Below are 21,328 nucleotides of genomic sequence, written 5' to 3'. Positions count from 1 at the left end.
AAAGATTAAGATTAAGAGGCAGATAAAAGCAGAACGGAATGACAGTGAAGAGATAGGCAGGGAAAAGGAGAAAGAGAGGACAATGTGGTAATAAAAATACAGCACAATGAAGGGAGTGAGAGGAGAGAGAAAATGATATACAGAAACAGGCAGAGAGTAAACCACAGTCTAGTCTTTTTAATATTGTGTCTATTTTACTTTTACAAATTAATATCAGTCTTCAATAAGACAGCGAAACACATGCTGACAAAATGTAGTGCACCGTCCAAACATCATGAGTTAAGCTCACCTGATCCAGTAGTACAGTCTCTGGGGACACACAAGGGATCCTGGGAATAGCTGGAGAATATGGCCTACAGGAGAGGAAGTGAGAATCTCATCCTGCTTCTTCTCATAATTGAGGACAGAGATGCTGTAAATGATGTATGCTAGCCATTCACTGACTCCCTCGATCTCATTTTGCAAGATTTATGTTTGGTATTATTGAAAACAAATGAAAACCAGCACATATCTCAATTATGGTCTGCAGACCCCTCAACTGCCAGAAAAAACAAAAGCAAAAAGGTGAGTACACAGTGACTTACGTGGTACCCATGCCACCCTCAAAGTCTCTCAGGGTTTTCTTTGGGGAGAGGAAGTCATCGTCCTGGTCCTTAAAGTCATCAAGCTTCAAATAGCGTGCTCCATCCATCCCGAGCAACTCGTCTCCTGTGGGCAAAATTGAAAGGTAAGAAAGGTGGAAAAGGAGCCAAGAGGGGAAAAAAAAGGAGAACTGGAAAGCTGCACATAAACAAGAGAGAAATGGACGAGACCAGGGGAAAACAGGGCAAATGATGCTGATCTCAATTCTCAAGTTCTTCTACTCAGTCGTACAAATATACATTTTAGAAATTTTTCAACTGCCAATGGAATTCACCCTTTCCCCAAAAGCATTCTGATATTTTCTTTCTTTTTTTATGAGCATCTTGAACTGTGGTGGATGTCTCCACTTGATTCCAAATATTGCCACTTGACTCAATTCTCGATAGATGAAAGTAGTGATCGTTGCACCACCATGCTTCCCATCCATTCACCTTCATGAAACCACAGAAAAAAATGGCCACAGAGCAATCTGAAATATTTCAGTCTAAGCAATGGAGTCAAACCAACAACAACCAGAGCTAATGGAAACCAAAGGAATGAAAGAAGAGGGTCGGTAAGACAGTGAATATTAACACAGTTTAGGACACTGCATGGACGGCAAACTGCAAGGCACCTGGTGACAGCTTTTTTTAGTGAGCATGCCCATTAAAGATGAAATCACATGTGGTGATGGTTGTTTCTGTGTGGGAGAAAATACCTCAATTATTAAGGAGGAATGATTTTGAAATCATAGCAACAATAGAAAACCATAAACCACTTCACACAACAGAGCTGCTTACAGACAAACATTCATTAGAATAAGCTGCACAGGTAGACAACAAGATGTTAAAGAAGAAGAAAGCAATATAATTAAACAAGTACCACAAGGACAAAAATAGATTCAAAAATGGAGCTTGCGTGTCAAAATGCTGTTGTAAAAATGACATTGATCTGATTTGATGTGACTGCACGAACAGCAACTGTACATGCTGTTTGCAGGAGAGTGTCACAGCTGGGGCACAGCATGTGTGTAATCAGCTTATTGATCAATTAGGTAGTTAACGGTAGACGCACTCATTTTCAAAATGACTGGATTTGGAAGGGAGTCGTTTGTCTCTTAAATACTGGAGATCTGTCAATAATGAGTCCACGAACAGATGTGCATTGAACGCCGGTTAAAGGAAAATGTCGTGATGACATGCTGATGAAGAGCAGACACAGTTTTGTAAATAAACCTCTGAACGAGAGGGAGAGAATAAAGATACAGAAGATAAAGACAGAGCAGAGTGAAGAGGGCTGGACTTCAGACAGAGTCAGCAAAACTGATTAGAAAAGACAATTAGTGACACACAGAGAAAATGAGGAAGTGCAATTGCAACGAAGGCACAAGTTCACGAGCCACCGGACCGGACAAGCCAGAGATACAGACACAATCCTACCTAAGGTTAGCTGGGCAACCCCTACAAAACAAATGGAAAAGGGTGTTATAAACAGTCACATACATAAATAAACTCATGGTGGTACTTTGACGTGTCAGTGTACCTCCAATACAGTCTCCAACTACCACAATAACGAATCAGAGCTGAAAATGAATTATCAAAGATATACAGTGGATGTTTTTAACATTATCAAATTGGATAACCTACCTTCATCCTCAGAAACATCCAAAATCTCATCTACTGTCTCAGGAAAACTCATTCGATGCTTCTCTGTCGTGATCTGTGAAGAGCAGACGGAGGTTGCAAGAGCAGGAGATAATGCAGGGACAGAGGAACGAGTGAAATGGAAAGGAAAGAGAGGAGAGTAGATGGAAAATGCAGGTGAGGGAGCTGAATCTGATCGAGTCAAGACAATCATTTGATTGAACATCTGAGTCACTGTGTGTCAAGGCCACTTCTTTGCGTATTCGTGTAACCATGTGAACCACGCATGATGTGTTGCTCACCGTGGAGACTGACTCCTCAGTAACCAGTTTCAGCACATCGATGACAGAGATGTAACCTAGCCGCTTAGCAATACCCAGGGGAGATGTCCCATTCTATACAGGGAGAGATGAGAAACATCAGGCAAAATATTTCCAGAGATTTTTTAAAATAAAAATAAAAAGCATTTCATTCTTTTTAAAGAAAAGCATTCTTTAAAAAGTACATTTTCACATGTTATTTTGCTATATAATGTCATAATATGATAAACTTTTCAGTTCTCAAAATCCAGGCAAGAAACAGAAAGTGGATAAACATTAAATCACAATTCATGTATGTGTGTACAGACATATAGTCATAGATAGTATGTATGTATGTGTATGTAAATATATAGCATGTATGCATAAAAAACTGAATGCATGTTCAAACCTCCAGACTACAGAAAAATCTGAATAATATGAGACATGTAACATCTTGACCATTGTCCACGACAAAAATCCAAATATTTAAGAAATGTTATTTATGCTTCAGTAGGTTGACATCTGTCAATGTGATATTAGCAATATGTTACTAAAGTTAGAAAATATCTCTAATGTCAACAGGGGAATATGATACAATTTGCAAAAATTTAATACAGTATCATCCGCATATAGGGATGAATGTTGACTGGAGACAAAGGGATACTCATATGTATCATATGATAGAATCTCCCTGAACAGTTCATACTGCTTACAATCACCACAGAGCTATTAATGGCATTACAGTACAGTGGTATTACAATACGGTATTGCTTATTGACCATCGTCCTTCAGAATATGTGGCCAGCATTGAACATTTTGTCATGCCTGCCAGATGATGGTGTTCATATGAATGAGCCATGTGCACCTTTCCAGGACTTAAGCAGCTTGTTCAATTCCTGGTAGAAATGACAATTAATTAGGTTTTTTAAACTAAATTATGTCTGTCAAGCCATTTGAATCACATTCGCAGATATCACCTCAGAGCGATGCATTCAAAGAGTCCTATTTATTCTCACATTATCAACAGGACACATTTTTATATTTTCTCAGAGAAATCAATGTGCAGGTACAGAAGGAATGAGAGTAAGATCACGACAGGGTAAGGTATTGTCTCTCACCGAAGTAATCTCATTGGGTTGGGCTCCGTGTTTTAACAACAGGGTGACAATATCGGTATGGCCCTGCTGAGCTGCTTGGTGCAGAGGGGTGTAGCCCATCTGGAGAAACAAAGAGGGTGGTCAGACAGAAGAAGAAACACAGAGAAAGCAGCATTTCCATCTATGATACTGACTCCTGATACTAATACCAACGGTGTCCGAGCCTACTTACTCATACCGCTTAACTAATTCCTGGAGACTGCAGTGTTTTAATAAAGCTTCATAGTACTGACACCAAACATCAAAGAAGTAAATAAAAACACAGAGTGAGTCATTAGGCTCATGTGTATTCATACATAGTCATCAACATAGTCATGTTATACAAATGAGATGGATATGGTTTACCCTTGTCTTGCTATTCACATGGGCCTGCTGCTGCAGAAGGAACTTCACCATCTTGATGTTGCCATAGTGACAAGCCACATGAAGGGGTGTGTAGCCCATCTGGGACAAGGAGAGAGAGACAGTTGGCTGTTGTTCAGTAGCTTCATTAATGCCTCCTTACAGACAGCTTGGAACATTAGCATCCACATTTGGAAAAAGACATCAAACAGAAGCAGTCTGAGAAATTATGTGTTCATTAAAAAGACACATCACCTACTTTTACAAAATAAAGAAATCAAATTATATTCAACTGTTATCCACTTCCATGACTATGACAGCTTACTGTAAAATCCTGTGGCTCCCTCTACAGCATCATCTTTTAACTCAAGTCAGCTAATAATACCGGTTGCATCATTGTGTGTACCAGTGGAGATGGTGTAACTTACCCGTGAGGCAGCGTAAATGGAGGCTCCTTGTTTGACCAATGTGTCAGCGATTCCCACATGACCTTCCTGAGCCACAAGATGCAGAGGGGTCAATCCATTCTGACAGACAGAGGGAATGGACAGGAGACCATGAACAATACGTCTGCATATACGAAAACATGGCAAACAGTTCTGCTAAATCGCTCTACTTTGTGAAGCAGCTGGATTTTGTGTTTTTTTTTGTGGATTTTGAGATCCACATGAGAAATTGCAACATCACGCAAGAATCTAATCCCGATTTGCGACAAAGCCTGCCCAAATATATAGCAGAAACACTAAGGGATAGCTGTGGTATTGCCAAATTTGTAACAATGGACAAATTTCTACTGTCACACCGTATATACCATCATTTTGCTCAACCCTGTTTTTGAAAGTTAAAAGCCACACACTGTATATCAAATTTCACTCCATTCTAATATCATACCTTGTTGCCCAGATTCACATTGGCCTGCTTGGAGATGAGCAGGGCCACAATGTCAGGCCGCCCTTCCTGTGAAGCCAGGTGTAGGGGCGTGATGCCTTGGAGGGACTCGGCATTGGGCGTCGCCCCATTCTGCAGCAGACAACTGGCCACCTCCATCTGGTTCTGCTTGGCCGCTATGTGCAGGGGAGTGTAGCCATTCTGAGGCGAGAAACAAGGACATACAGACACACTGGGTATCACTTTTCTTAACACAGTTCATGTCTAATTTTAGATAAATTCTTCAGCGCTGACAGAGTGCTTCAGAGCACAAGGATTATCATGTCAGTAACTTAATGGTTATGTATGGCGCACTGATTTGTTTTGGCATGTGTGTCAGTGATGGGTTGACATGCGGTGTTGGCCTGCCTGTGTGAGTATGCGCACACGCATATGTGAGCATCTTACTCGGGCAGTGCTGTGTGCAGATCCTCCCTTGCTGACCAGGAGTTTAACAACATCCAGGTTGTTGTGATGGACGGCCACATGAAGGGGTGTCAGACCATTCTGTTAAACACACACACACACACACACATACACACATGTACATACACATATAAACCCATAGACATATACACAAAAATACACCAAAACATGTATATATGAAACACATACCATGATAAATCATCTCTATGTAGGCTGCTTTAAAAGGTGCTTTATTGTTTTTTGTGTATTTCAGGGAGCCGAACTACAGGAAGCACAGCTTGACTCACCTTCCCAGCTGCATTAGGGTTGGCTCCTCTCTCCAGAAGGAGCTCCGCCACATCCACCTTCCCATATTTAGATGCCACGTGGAGAGGAGTGAAGCCTTTCTGCTCAAAAGAAAACAAAATAAAAAGAGATAAGCCATGCCTGTGATTGCACTCAGGGTTATTGGAAAACCAAATTGAGAGGCTAGGCTTCCTAATTATTTTTTATATTGTTTAGAAAATAGGCATTTTTGATGAGGAGGAAAATTATTGATCAGATATAATTTAGCATAAAATAAACAAGGAAGTGCTCTTGAAGTAGGGAAATTACAACTGATGCATTTGCTGGATAGTTCAATACACAAAAAGGTCCCAGACATTACATCAAGTGAGGTAATGTAACATAAGGCTATATGAATGGCTTCTGCTTTACCTTTGTCATCTTTGTCTGCTGTGCCCCAGCATCCAACAAGATTCGAATGGTGTGGACGTGTCCTTCACGTGCAGAGATGTGTAAGGGCGTGTGGCCTGCAGTTGTAGCTGAGTCGGGGTTGGCCTTGTGCTCAAGGAGCAGCTTGACAAGCTCCTTGTGGCCCATGCGGGCTGCACAGTGTAGAGGGGTCTGGTCATCCTGGCCACAAGGAGAAAGAGGTTCATTTATGTTTTAACAAGGAAAATGGATATCATTAAGCAGCGGGTAATGAAGTAAAACTGAAATCTGCCACTGATGTCTGCTAATGCTGGCTTCAGGACAACTTGGAGCTTCAACCACTGACTTTGACTGGAACATAGCATCATTGTATTATGTTTTCTGAAAATGTTCCTGCAGGTCAAAAGGCAGCAATGACCTCCCCAAGAAATACTGCATTGCAGCAACAGATACAAACATATAACACAAAGTTTGTTGACACGACTACATGGCTCATACCTTCGCCTTGGCGTCCACTTGTGCTGCGTTCTGCAGCAGGAACTGAGCAACTTCACAGTGTCCTGCTCTGGAGGCCATGTGGAGGGGAGTCTCCACTTTCTGTTGTAAACAAATACAGGCAAATGAATGACATAATAGTGCACCATTTGTATACTGCATATTGCTGAATAGTTCAATTTGTAAACTAGGTACTTCTATGCTAGCCCACACAGAAAAACATGATTTGTTGTTAATCTTTAATTTATGATCAGTTTTTCTTTTACTTTTTGACAAAGTTAATTTTTTAATTTGAAACAAATCGTGTTTAAATCAACCTTGTTCAAATCGGGGCTCATGGTTCAGACCAGTCTATTAACTTCCGTCATTTAGAAACAATTCATTCTCATTTAGTAATATCCTTTTTAACAGCACTTCCTGTGCCGGCGAAAAAGGGACTTAATCCATCTATGGCTAATTGTTTAACGTTTGACCCACGAAATTAATCCTCTCAAGTAATTAATTACTGAATTCAGTGTGGGATTCACTCTCTTAATATGAACACGCAGAGTGCTACCTTTTTGTGGTACATGTGAACAAAATATTAAGTCACTCAACTGGCAATGCTGGAAAGTGATTTAGAAGACAAGAAAATAAGAAGGACTGTGGTTGAGTTGTGGGACAGAAAAAAAGGGTCTCACCACATTGGAAGCATTAGGTGAAGCCCCTCTCTGGAGCAGGTTCTTCACTATGTTCAGATGGCCCATGAATGCTGCTACATGTAGAGGAGTGAGACCAGACTGCACATGCAAACACAGACAGAGTCGAGGCTCAATATCAACACATTACAGAAAATAGCCCCTATTAACGATCAGAAAATAGCCAGTTTTGAAACTTCAAGACAGAAGACACTGACATTAGATGGGTGTTACATCAATGTAAAAATGAGTTACACATATTCTACCATTCCTTGACCTTAAATACGCATATACTGTAAGAAGCAGTAAATACAGACACAAAATGCAAACATATGTTTGTTACAAAAGAAAGGGAGTGCTTGATGAATTCCACGTGGGAGAAAACTGTTCATTATCAGACTGTGTTCTTGGCGGTCACGTCGTCTCACCTCTGTGACAGCTTCTAGGGAAGCAGAGTGCTTGAGCAGCAGGTCCATGGACCGCATGTGGTTCTTCTTGCAAGCAATATGGAGAGGTGTGAAGCCATTCTGAAACACAGAGGAAAAGGTGCATAACTAGGCGACACACGTGTGCAGTCCTGAAGTAAGAACCACTTAAGACTTTTGAACCTAAGATTGTTTGACTAAATGTTTCAAAATTATGTAATTTTCTCTCCAGCATTACTTTCATATGACGGTTGTCTCCATATAGTGAAGCTGATTGTTTGATGTGGTGCATAAGACTGGTTTTCCGTTTAAGCTTTTGAATGTCTTCAGCTCCGTCTTCACTTGCGTGTCGTCCAGTCGCTATGACCACCTTGAGGGATTGTTGAAAGTCAACAAAGCAAACAAAAAACCTACCAGAGCACGTGCATTGGCTTTGGCCCCCTTGTCCAGTAGGACTTTGGCCATCCGATGGTGACCACAGTGGGCTGCTACATGAAGAGGGGTTAAATGGTCCAGTGTGATATCATCAATCTCGGCGTTGAACTGCAGTAGCTGCCTGACGCAGTCCATGTGATCCCCCTGAGCTGCCATGTGGATGGGGGACAGACCGTTCTGTAAGCAGAGAAAGAATGGGACAGACAGAGGCAGGAAAAGTTAGGTAGAAGAGCAAGCTGCTTTGTTTTCTGATGGACTTTCACTCAGTAGTTAAGATTATTTTCTAAGATTCAGCTCAAGATTCACAATGTCAAAGCACCCCAAAAGACAGCAGTGATTGCAGTGCCTCATTAAATTCATCTACCTTGGTCTTCGCCTGGATGGGAGCACCGTGTTCCAGCAGGATCTCAATGATGCGAACGTGACCATTCCTGGCTGCACAGTGGAGAGGAGTCAGCTCATCCTGCGAAGAGATGAGTTAAGAAAGAGAGAGACCGGAGAGTAATTGGAGAAGTATTAAATGATGTAAAAGATGAGGGAAATAGATATTGGGATGGTGGACTGGAGCTCAGTGGGATGCTACCTTAGTTTTGGCATCGATCTGTGCACCTCTGTCCAGCAGTAGTCTGACCATCATCACATTACCCCTCCTGGAGGCTATATGAAGGGGCGTGATGCCATTCTAGAGAAGCAGTGACAAGAAATGAGTCAGTTGTAATAATCATCATCGTATGAAATCACAATGCAGGCATGAGAAGACAAAACTGTCATGGAAGCTAGTGAAAAGAGCAAAATGTTTAGAGACAGTATTAAGATTCCTGTATTCTTCATAATATTCCTCCCTCAGCACACAATATGTGAACCACATCCATCATTCCTCCCAGACGTCGTTTTTGATACCACAGCTGAGATAAACTGACCTTGGGGGTGAAGTTTACATTGGCTCCTCTGTTCAGCAGCAGCTGGGCGACGCTCATATTCTCATAGTGGGCTGCAATATGCAGAGGTGTGAAACCAGTCTACAGAGGGAAACACACCATGGAAAGGTGTGAGAATAAACGTGTAAATAAGGATAATTGCAGTCTGTTTATATCAATGTCAACAAACAAGGTTACAACGTGCATGACAGGTTGAACTAGAGGACTGCAGATCTCTGCCAGGTGTGTCTGGGGTAGTGACGCATGGACTGGCTCTCAAGTCACCCGAATCTGCATGTGCACATAAATCATCTACCCGCCACCCATCAGGACACATTATTTTCTTTGATCTAGACGCTCACACCTGCACGGACATGTCACTATTCTGCTCCCTACCAGTCCCTGTGGGCTATATTGCCGTTTAAAGTATGTCGAGCATTGCAAGCTTTCCAGGTGACTTATTTACTGTGTGTTCTGATATATGAGTGGAGATAATAACAATAAAGTTAGAAAGAAATGTTCATTCATGGAAATTGCATTCTGACTGTATTTCTATCTGCTTATGCAATGTACTTTTCTTTTTCTTTCCTTTTTGACTGACTGTACTGCCACAGCACGGTAAGTAAACCATTCCACCAGTACATCAGTGTCAACCGGTGTGCATACCTTGCTGAGAACATCAGCATTGGGGTCATTCTGCAGGAGCACTGCGGCAGTGCGCGTGTCGTCGTTGCGAGCAGCGATGTGCAGCGCAGGGAGGCGGACCTTGCCCTTGGTGCCATAGTTGATGAGTAGTGCCACAACGTTTTCATGGCCCTGCTGGAGGGCTACTGCCAGTGGAGTGAAGCCATCCTGAGAGATGCGACGGCGAGAGAAGGAGATGGAGGGACGAGAAAAAAAAAAGAGGAGATATGGAAGTGGGGAAGAGGCAGGAGCAAGGAAGCAATGGAAAAGAGGGATGGAGAGGGGACAAAGTGAAAGGGACACCATTTCATATCATATTCTAGGAGCAGATACAGGGAAAAATATGACATTTACTTACTTGCAATCAGAATAATGTTCCATTATGAAACATTATTAGGCAAAATGTCTTTCATACATAACATAGGAGCTTATAAATGGGCCTCGTGTCTGTCAGAAAATGATCCCGTAATGTTTGTTCATAATTATAGCCAGTGAGAGATGTGGCATTTTGCAGGTAATTTGCTTGTTACAACAAAATTTGATTTTCAGACTGAACAATATACAAAATTAGTTGATTAGTTTTACAATGTAACACATTCCCAACAAACAACTTTTATATATGGCTGGTCTGGATGAACCTCAGATAGGCTCACAATCAAAACGGCCTGTTTGAAGAGACGTACCTCAGTGGGGAGACTCTGATTGGCACCGTTCTCCAGCAGGAACTTGACCACCTCTAAGTGATTCTCCTGTGCTGCCATGTAGAGAGGACTGAACCCTTTCTGTTGGGCCACAAAGACACAATGCATAGTTAAAACCACACATACACACGAGCCTCGACCCGTTAGACGTGATGTTTATCAGCCTTGCAGACTCTTCTCTTGCACACAGCCTTGCAGTGACTCACATGTGACTGGGCATTAACGTTGGCACCGTAGTTGACTAGCTCAGCCACCACTTTCTCCTGCCCTGCCAGCGCTGCGATATGGAGAGCTGTGTTCCCTTTCTGGAGGTCACACACACAAAAACACAGAGAGAGAGAGGAAAAATAGAGTGAATGAGAGGGAAATGATTACAACCTAATGGCCTAGATCTCTATGCCTCCATAAAGCTAGTGTTTTGTACTCATCCAGTGTATAAGATGAAAACTGTGGTGATGAAAGCAGTACAGTTTTGTTCAAACTGACACAAACTAGCTTTGAGGAAAAATTACATGTTGTGTTTGAATATGTAAAAAGTAAGTTTAGTGAGTGTTTTTTTTTTCTTACAGGAAAACTGATAATTCCTTAAACTTGTCCCTCCAAAATTTTTCCAGGAAAAAAAAAACAGCTACATGTCGACCCTGAGGTGACAGATCAAAAGTCTCAATTAAACCTTTAATGTCTCTTATGACACTGAAAGCCACATTCAATAATGTATGTTATTAAAAAGCTTGTTAAAAATTCATCCAGTGTCACGATCCATGTTTCTGCTCATATGTTACTGTCGCCCACTGCGGTATCGACCTCCCAGGCATAACCTTACTATCGTGATCTCGCTCCTTGTGATATTTTCCTTGAGCCAGCACTGTGTTTTCCTGTGCTCCAGATCTCCCTTAGCTGCCAGCCTGCGTGCTTCATCCCGCTGCCACCTGCCTTCTCTCCACCATCATTCACACTGTCCCTCTCTCTGCCGACCAGCCATCGGCTCATCCTCGTCATCCCCCCCCCCCCCGGGGACTGCACCCTGCACAGCCAGCTATCAATTCTCCTCGTGGCCATCTCTCCTAGTTTACCTTCTGCCATAATTCATGTCTTAGAAGTACTTAGCATGAAACTTTCTAAGTTACTTCTTGAGCATGTGTGCTGCACTTGGGTCCACCTGGTTTAAACATTGCATCCAGTTCTGGTGGCATAACATGATCTAAAAAATTCTGGCGCCTGCACTTAGCTAAACTTGCTGCACTTTAGCATGTGGATGCTTGCTACAGTGGTTTCCGTAGTTGCACTCCAGCTGAATTAGCTACAGTAAGATGAAGCTAACAAATGTGTTGGGAAGGTGGGACAGTTCTTTATTCACCTCAGCTCAGTATGAAATGCCACTTTAGGTTACTGAGTGTGGTAGAAATTCTTGTGAGCTGAAGGAGGGAGTTCACCAGGAGACTTCAGGTGTGTTACGCAGAGGTATTTATTGCAGGCTTGATGCATCAAGGAGAAGTTGATGAGCAACACAATGTGCACAATGTGAATCAAGGTAGTGCCACACCAAATTCTGAAGATGTCCCTTCTAATGGGGTGTATTAATACCCCCAATGTCACATGTTTTCCTTTCTACTCCTTGAACTATTCCCTATTATGGATATTCTGTACCCACTTCCTACATTTCTGGTACTCTATTGGATAGTCAAAACCAAACAATAGCTCATACCATACCTATGTATGCCCTGACATCCAACCCTCTAACTGAGGACACTTTTGACCTAATTCCTTTAAAATGTCACCTCGAGCATTCCTCTTTGAATTGGTCTGGTATCAGTCTATACAGTTTATCTATAAGACCTTGGCTACCTCCGTAGTAAGAACAGGGGGAGAGAATTCCTATCTGCTGTCTGCTAGAATGGCCTCCAAATATTATGTTAATGTGTCTGAGGCCTCTGTGTTGTCCAACCCTGAGACCTTGGGGTGCCTAACTGTACAGAAGGCCTGTGATAGAAAATTCCCTCACAGCGAGCACAAAGAAAGGAACAAAGTACCTTGGTGGTGGCTTCCAGCTCGATGCCAGAGTGTAGCAGCTCCAGGACCATTTTGACGTGACCTTCTTTAGAGGCCAGGTGTAACCCGTTGAGACCATTCTGAAGGGATAAAGCAGAGATTTAGTCACATTAGAGTTAGAAGAAACATATGCAGATATGATCCAATATTCCCTGAAAAGTTATCACCGACTCCTATTAAAGTATTAACAATTAGTAATAAACTATTGAACTTTCAATTACACATAGGATTGACAGTATTTTAAAGCTTCAGTAATAGTAGAATAATCCTGTTAATAACTAGGATTATTCTCATCACATTTCACATTAACTGAAAAGTGATACCACAGCTCTCAGGGCAACAGAATGAGTTAGGTTGTGGTTTAGCGAATTAGTGTAATGATACATACACACGAAGCAACTGTAAATCAATTCACCGAACATATCTGTGCAAAGACCTCACAGAAAACCTCTCCAAAGCCAACCTTGGCCACCTCTGGCCTTGTCCTCACCTTGGCCGTGATCATTGTGGTGTTGGCCACAAGCGCTGACATGAAGTATCTCATTGCCAAAATGTGGCATTAGTGCAGCGGTCTGAGAAACCAGACCGTAACGTGTTTGACTTCTGCTGCTGGACCATCCTCGGACTCCCAAGTTCACATTCCATCTGTTTTTAAATGAAAGCACTTGGCTGATTGGATCCACGCCGTACCCTTCAGCCTCATGCCCCCCTGAGCACTGCTGCATATGCCAGTTTTCTCCAGCTGTGCACAACACCACTTGTCTAGTTATTGTACCTCTAAAAATAACTGATAAACCCACAATGACAGCAGGAGGACTCAGTTGTGACAAAATGAACAATCTTATGAGACTGATGAGTAAGGAAGAGAGCGGGGTAGGGGGCGGGAGCAGTATCAACACTGTCTGTCTATCTGTCTGTCTGTCTCTCTGGTTGGCTACACGCATCAGTGAAGTCTGAGCTGCAACCTGCCTGCTGTAACCAACCTAACCACCAGGAGTCTCCATTATCCATGCCGTTCACAGGCTTCTCATCATACTGCGGCGTCACTCACTTCAAATGGGTAACACCGTCTCCCTGCGAGCATGCGCAGAGTGTTAGAAACTGTATCTTAGTGGCAGTTACACACACACTCTTAACTGTAGTGTGTGAACATCTACTGTGCACTCATGGGAAGAAAGCAAAACACAGATTCAGTTTGGTTTTTAACACAAAAATAACACCTTCAACGCCTGTTAGCACCCCATCCGCAAACACCTACATCTGTGAATTATGTACATTTATTCCTGATGCCAGGATAAACAGAGGGAGAGAGTGGGAGAGGGAGACACGCTGCAGGGTTGTTAGCTATAGCAAGGACAGGTTATTGCTGCAGAATCACATAAAAATACCACCTCTGTCCTTGCCCCAGTCCTCAGGAAAAACCCATAAATATAATGCTAAATAAAAAATCCTAAGACAGAAAGAGAGAACTGCACAAGGAAAAGGAGGGAAATAATTCATATTAGAGAATCTCATTTATGCCATTTAGAAATAGAATTGGTCACAAGGTTGCTGGTATGAAATGCAATTATTGCAGATCATATCAAGAGTCATTATTTCATCGAAATCTTTGCAATCTTAATGCAAAGATTTTGACAACCCAAGAAAACTGCAAAATTTAGATATAGATAGATAGATATTCAGCAGTCATCTACTGTATCTCCAGTATGTCATCTTCTCTCTCTCTGGTGCATGTGTGTTTGTTCTGCACACATCAACGCCGATTCAGGGATTCTTAATGCCCATCTCGCTGACAGTGTTTTGTCTGTGTATAACAGCACTTGTCAATTCATTCACCAAACATCACTCCCACTCCACAGCTGTCCTTAACACGATGGCACGCCATGAAGTTAGTGTATGTATCTGAAGCACACACACACACACACACACACATATATATATATATATATATATATATATATGATTGTTCATTTTGTCACAACTGAGTCCTCCATATATATATATATATATATATATATATATATATATATATATATATATATATATATATATATATATATATGGAGGACTCAGTTGTCCTGAATGTGAATATATATATATATATATATATATATATATATATATATATATATATATATATATATTCACATTCAGGACATTCAGTCACCTGAATTTGCAGTGTTTGGGCCATGATGCAACAAGGTGTAAGACAGCAGACAGTAGGGACGAAGATTGAGGGAACTATAATCTAATATGCTTAATTATTTATGCGCACCACTTTACACAAGGATGGAGAATCAGGAGGTCTGGGAGTTGTGAATTTTTAATTTTCTTTTTGGTCTTTTATTTTACACCATTTGCTGATACTGCAGAATGCCATTCCATTGAGATTATGGTGACATTATGTGGTGCATTCAAGGCCTGCTTCAAGTTACTTTAAAGACCAGAACCACAGTTTGTACAGTTTGTTCTCTCTCAGAGGAATAAAATGAAGCAGCTAAGTACCAGTCTAAATTCAATCTGTTTCATAAACCATGAGCTTCTTACTGAGGGAAAGCCTTTAACTTTTTTAAAAAGGAGCTCCATACTCTCCCACGCCCAAACTTTTCAATAATATCTCTTTATCTATTTTTATTTACAATCAAATTCTTGATTCCATGAAGTTCCATGCTTGCAAGCTCCCTTGACAGACAGAACATCACACTCATATAATGCATGAAAAATTAATCTCATCGCAGAGTGCTTTCATAAAGGTATCCATACTATTGTTGGAGTAAGTAATTAAGCATTAAGTATGTATTTAAGTAATGTACAAAACACAAGGACATAGTGAGTACAGCTATTTTGAGGCTATTTATGACATCTTCTCTGGGAAAACACGTGACAGTTGCCCAGGATAAGCATCCTTTCTGGCCTACCTCCAAATGCTCCAAATGTTGAGGGTAGCTAATTTTCACTCCTGCCACCGGCAAATAGGCAAAAATGGTCTGATATTGCTATTTTTATGTTATGTAACATACAGCAGGTGGGGTAGGGATTTGGAGTTCACAGAAAGATGCTTAGATGACAAATCTGCTACATTTGAATCCACACCATAATAATGTGGGCTGCTCTAATTGCAAATCAAGGATCCCGACAATACCAAGTAAATGGTGTCTGAATTGAATATGAGGCCAACAGCAGAACATTTTGATCTGCTCCTGGTCACTCGGATCTCTTTTCCTCCTCTCATTAACTTCTCTCACTCTCTCAGCTCCACACTTGAGAACTTAAGATGGAAAAATGATTAAAATCTTTATTCTGTTACATCTGCTTCTGGTATCTCAGCTCCCATTTCCTCCTCTGCTCTTCACTCCTTTCTTCTTAACACATTTCATCTCATGTCCCTCTTCTTCTTCACTTGTTTACTCCACAAATGTCATTTCTTATTCTTTCCTTCATTCTTTTCTTCGCTTTCTCTTTCACTCCTCCGTTCACGGTTCACTGGCTGATCCTACTGAAGATTGAGTTTTTATGAAGAACTTTGTTATGTCCATAGCTCATAAGCTAGTTGTTGAGCTAACTAGCACAATTTGCTCACTGAGGTAACATAAACCATCTATGACAATGTTAGGGCGGACCTGTAGATGGTGATAGTTTGCCCAGTAACAGAACTTTGGCTCCATTGATTTGCAGAGACTGATGGGAAAACAGAGTTGAAGTTGTTTTTAAAAATCTAAAAGATTTGGGGCTTTTGAGAAAACATTCGTGGTTGGAGTCCCAGAAGCGACCCCGCGGCTATGCTATTGGCCATGAACAGTAGGTATGTCTTACTGGTCTAACAATGGGGTAGTTCCTTCATATATTATGCCACAGACAGTGGTGCTTCTCAGTATACGATATTTCATGCTCAGCAATAGCCAGAAGGCACTGAGCAAAGGGACCAGCGCAAGCAGACATATCTCTTTACTTTTTCCAATGTGCTGCCCGCAGGCATGAATGAATGAATCAGAGGTGGGATTCAAGGAAAAGAACTCATACAGCATAATGAATTTAGACCCTCCCGTAGTATATAAAATATATCATCCAGACCTGCACCACTGGAAACTTCTCCCAAGGTTCATTAACAACTCAAGCAATACAGGTCTGCTGCTGCAGGGCTCAGCGTGACTCTTCATTTTTTTAATGAACAGTACGTACCACTAAGAGTTAATTTATTTGTGTAGCTAAAAGAGTATTATTATTTATACAGAGCAATATTTCTCTGTTAAATATTGTATTCACACTTCTAATTCTCACTTTTTTCAGAATGGATCTTGAATCCTGCAGAGAACATGCTTAGACTTCCAGCCACTGGCTTTACACTCCAGGTAAAATCAAACACAAATGTACAAATAGCTACATCCCAAAAAATAAAATGATATTCAAGAAAACAAAGAAATTCATTTTGGATTTGGTGTCAGAGGAGGTACTTCTGCACAGGCTGCTATTACTTGCTGCGAATGCTAAATAAAACTTGTAATTGGTTTTGATGAGCCCTGATTTAATTTGCTCTTTTGCTAATTGAAATCTGTGGGTGGCATCTTTTCTTTGCTCCCGCATACACACAAACAGCTTTACTGAGACCTGTTGCACCGAGTTCAATGAAATCTTACTTGATTCGCTGTGTTGATGTCGATTCCGTTCTTGATGTGATCCAGAGCCTTGTCCAGGTTCCCTGAACGAGCTGCACGCAGAAAGCTGGTGGCTGCATCTGCCTGCAGAGAACAAAGAGGGGGACTGTTAAAACATGGGGGAGAGCGTGTGCTTAAATAGACCAACACTACTTTTCTGAATGCATAAAAACATGTCATACAGAACTCTTTGCAGCAAACAGAACACAAATTGCAGATCTACACCAACATGAACAGGTCTGAAATACACACAAATGCTATAAATACATACAAACACTTGCCAAACATCAACTCTTTCTCCAAAATAGTTCATAAGTCCTCCATATGAGGATGTAGTTGCGCTAAAAGCCTCAGTCAGGTCACACATCGATAAATCCATTATAATAATATATCACTTTGAGGCAAGACACACAGCTGTATGCTGGAAATACGATACTACATTCATCGGCTCTCTTCTGCAAGAGGCTAAAAATGTCAGACTCCTTACAGTCAAGCTTCGCCCACACTGCGAGCTTGGCAGGCGCTCACAGCCGAGCGCACTCCGCCACGAGCTCCGCTGTCTGCCTGTCTGATCTCAGAGGAAATGCTCCTGCGGTTTGCGTCTCAGCGTGTGCCGGTGTTTGCGCGCCCACCTCTGAATTCATTCATCAGCCAATAGTGTAATACGGCTGACCTGCACAAATGAGATGTTTCCAATGCCCCGCAGAGGAAACGCCGCGCGGCGTGCTGCACTGCTTACCCTCCCTCTGCCCCTATCATCGGCAAAACGATGTATCTGTTTGAGCTGTTGTTCTCAAGTGGTTTAATTATGCTGAAGTGCTGAAAGACATGCCTGCCCTTTTTCCAATGACTGAGACATGTTTTATTTTCTTCTCTCCTCACATCCCTTATCTGTGCTGATGCCTCTGTGAGCCACGCGCAGCATTTCATCTAACAAACAAATACGATTATTTGGTCTTTCGACAACCTCCTCCCTATCCACTTACCAGTCCTATTTTCCCTCAACACCACGCTTTTCCTTTCATTTTATTCCCATTACTATTATTATTAACATCTCAGGGTTTTCTCCTCAGAAAGAAATAATTTCCCTCATTCCTCATTCTGAAGTGTGTTCACACATATTGCAAATATTACCCAAATTTGGCTGATATCCAACAGTGTCCTTCAATGCATTGTCTTTCTTTTTCCTCTCCTCTTGCAGCACACCACTAAGTGTCTGGGTAGCGATGCGATGAGTTCTCTTACTCATCTCTTTGCTTTGAACGTGACAGCTAGACATTACTGAGCCTGAGAGACTGAACTTCAAACAGTCACTGACAAGAGACTCTCCAACTTAACAACCCACATTGTTTGGTCCTGGATGTTTTGGATGTCTGTCACATTATGCAGAGCTCCTCATTTGTTCCGGTGTGTTTTGACATTGATTCTGCAGCCTGAAGCCGTATCAGATTTCACAGCAAACTCCTTTTTATGTTCCTCCTCTTCTGTGCTCTGATGTGTCCACGATGTGCACTGTATTGCTGTTCACCGTCTCCACCTGTAGCCCTCCTCCTCTTCCCCGTCACGCCACCACCGCTGCTTCATCAACCGCTTCTCTATCTGCATTGATCACCTGCAATATTTGAGTTTGTGTGTGTGAAGGCAACGGCAGCACGAGCCGAGAGCTGACCACGTTTAGCAGAAAATGAAAAATCTTGCAGCACCTTAGAAATTCATTCTCGACCAGTTCGAGTTCATGTCGCTGTCAGGCTGGAATCCATTTTCCTCTATGCTTTCCCTCTCCCTCTTTTTTTTTCACCGCTCCCTCCATGGCTCCTTTCATGCATCTCTCTCTATCAGATATTAAAGCTGTACATCCGATCCTAGCAGTTCACTTCGACTTTATTTCTAATCATGGTGCCACTTGCAGAAAACAATCAGATTACTGAAACCTCTCAGCGCTGAATGAATGATTTCGCCTGCACCCAAATCAGGTTTTCCTCATTCTGGCCACTTCCCATCTTCCTCTGGCTCACATGTTCTACTTTATATTCCAACTGTTAATTAAACCATCATATTTTTTGGTTTGTTTCAGTGGGTTACTCATGACTCATCACTTAATTAGTCACTACTTTGTTTCCTGTGTTTCACAGCAGTGTTAGAATGAGTCTTCGTCGCTTTGTGACATGAACAATATGTCGCGCTATATCCCATAGTCCGCTGCCTCAGGTGATTGCTGTAATCAAGAATGGGCTGTATGTAAGAGAGGAGATACGTTGATTGCTTGTCGAGCCCATTCACAGTCACTGAGCCTATATGATCGACTCCTGTGAATGTCGACATTCAATTTCACACTCTCTTAGCGGACGGTGTTTACCTCAGAAACCCTATGTGTCCTTTTCCATCTCAGCTTCACATTTCACATTTTTATTCAAGAGGACTAAATACTATGACTGTGTTTTAAAACAAAGCTGTTAAGCTTTCACAGGCAGCATTTTTAATGGCCGTGAACAATAAATGACTGAGGTCAGTGCAAAAGTCAAGCTTAACTTGCACTGTATGCCAAGATAGAGACACAATCTCACAGGTAATGACTAACTCAGAGTATAATGGAAAAACATAAACAAAAACACATAGTAGCTAGCATAAATATCAACAGAACGGCACATTCGACAACACTCAGAAGAGAGAAAATTGAGACACAACAGCACTACAAAAAGCACAAATGAGTGTGCAGTGTGCCTGCAAGGTTGCCTGTAAGGCCACAACGACACAGCAGTTTTCCTGAACATGATGACGTGAGACGAAGCGACAGCGACACACAACCACAGTGCAAAAAAGGTCAAACTAACGAGTGATTTAATTGTGTTATGTTGCAATTCTGTTATCCAGGAAGTAAAAAAGTGGGGTCAGTTACTTTGTGCTATCCAATTTCGGCTGATGCCTTCAAGAATTTTACTGACGAATAACAGTAGAAATATTCATCGGTAGCTTGAAAAGGTGACATTTTTTGCAATGCCTGAAAAAACCCCATCGTAAACTGATGAGGAAACACAAACAAAGTGTTGAGGAAATAATAAGCAAAGTGCACACAAGAATGTATACAAGCATCATATTTACTCTGTTATTAAAGAGCCAATTTCCTCAGGCTTTGGCCAAACCTCTCAGAGACCACAATACTGACCTGATGGACAAGTCAGTGCTGAACCACATGAGCCAAGAAGACAGCACACACCGGCCAAGACAACGCCGAGACAGACAGTTAATGGCTGACATACGAACAGAAAAACGCAGCATGTAAACCGGCTGGAATGAGGCAACGTGTGCCAGGTGTATAGCCCAGATTTCAGTTGTAGAAAACACTGTTTTTAACGTGCACATATACACATAAATGTAATGACATGTGGAGTATGTCAGCTGTTGAATCTCTGTGACATGCATACAGTCTGTCATTTTCTCTGCTTCTCTTACTTTATTATCCTGTTGTCCTTGTGGCTCGTGTGTGTGGCACGTCACATTTCATTTCTGTGTGTTAGCGTGGCGAGCCCACAAAAGTCTGATTAAATATCTTCACAGTGAACCACAGACTCATATATTCTACGCCGAGCCAAAAATAATCGTGTGGACATGTCAAAAGCCAGAGGAGGTTCGGATATGAACACCAAGGTGGTGAATGTTGAACTGCCCACACTCACACACACACATGTGGAAATTAAAGGCAGAAACCGTTAAAGCATCAGATTGCAGATTGCCATTTCATCAGTTTTATCTGTGCGCTTCTATAATTGGCACCCGAACACACACACAAATGTTCTAGTACAAGCGAGGTTGGTAGTAACTGATCTTAAAAGATGAGTAACACCTCGCCGCATTCAAAAAAACATATTATGGCGCTGAGTCACACAGAAAACAGGGCGATTAGATCAAAATATAAGCCGTTATATAAGCTGTTGTTAATGTGACTGATTTAATGATATGAGAAAGTGGAAAATAAACATTTATACTGGAGTATTTCAGGACTGTTCTGTGCGCAGTCAGGACTTTAGGAGAGGGGGATATACAGACACTGAATCTCTGAACATCACAAAGTCTCAGTCCTGGAAGCATTTGAGGGTTTTCTGTACTGCGGGTCTTCTCTGACTGAAGTCATTGGCAGAACAATGGATACGTGTACTTATTGTAGCGACAGCTCCTGTCACTTCTGAT

The 21,328-nt window shown here is 41.7% G+C and overlaps 1 protein-coding gene across 16 annotated transcripts in view; it reads right to left on the bottom strand.

Annotated features, from left to right (window-relative positions):
* The window catches only part of ank1b (ankyrin 1, erythrocytic b), a 65,522-nt gene that overhangs the window by 18,535 nt on the left and 25,659 nt on the right, over nt 1-21,328 (bottom strand). For 11 of the 16 annotated variants that reach the window (XM_070988997.1, XM_070988998.1, XM_070989003.1 and 8 more), the window contains exons 2-25: nt 17,126-17,227; nt 12,473-12,571; nt 10,649-10,747; nt 10,425-10,523; nt 9,724-9,909; nt 9,061-9,159; nt 8,724-8,822; nt 8,505-8,603; nt 8,120-8,317; nt 7,709-7,807; nt 7,284-7,382; nt 6,607-6,705; nt 6,112-6,309; nt 5,703-5,801; nt 5,398-5,496; nt 4,954-5,151; nt 4,491-4,589; nt 4,066-4,164; nt 3,682-3,780; nt 2,567-2,659; nt 2,268-2,340; nt 2,061-2,081; nt 585-708; nt 290-353 (exon numbers count right to left, since the gene is read on the bottom strand). In XM_070988997.1, the coding sequence (XP_070845098.1) occupies nt 290-353; nt 585-708; nt 2,061-2,081; nt 2,268-2,340; nt 2,567-2,659; nt 3,682-3,780; nt 4,066-4,164; nt 4,491-4,589; nt 4,954-5,151; nt 5,398-5,496; nt 5,703-5,801; nt 6,112-6,309; nt 6,607-6,705; nt 7,284-7,382; nt 7,709-7,807; nt 8,120-8,317; nt 8,505-8,603; nt 8,724-8,822; nt 9,061-9,159; nt 9,724-9,909; nt 10,425-10,523; nt 10,649-10,747; nt 12,473-12,571; nt 17,126-17,227 (2,643 nt within the window). The remainder of the gene's footprint in view (nt 1-289; nt 354-584; nt 709-2,060; nt 2,082-2,267; nt 2,341-2,566; nt 2,660-3,681; nt 3,781-4,065; nt 4,165-4,490; nt 4,590-4,953; nt 5,152-5,397; nt 5,497-5,702; nt 5,802-6,111; nt 6,310-6,606; nt 6,706-7,283; nt 7,383-7,708; nt 7,808-8,119; nt 8,318-8,504; nt 8,604-8,723; nt 8,823-9,060; nt 9,160-9,723; nt 9,910-10,424; nt 10,524-10,648; nt 10,748-12,472; nt 12,572-17,125; nt 17,228-21,328) is intronic. The other 5 variants (XM_070989000.1, XM_070989007.1, XM_070989008.1 and 2 more) reach the window with 2 other exon arrangements.

The sequence above is a fragment of the Chaetodon trifascialis genome, chromosome 20 (genome assembly GCF_039877785.1).
Source record: "Chaetodon trifascialis isolate fChaTrf1 chromosome 20, fChaTrf1.hap1, whole genome shotgun sequence".
Lineage (NCBI taxonomy): Eukaryota > Metazoa > Chordata > Actinopteri > Chaetodontiformes > Chaetodontidae > Chaetodon > Chaetodon trifascialis.
The sequence above is the reverse complement of the archived record's forward strand: the minus strand, read 5'-3'. Positions and strand labels throughout refer to the sequence as shown.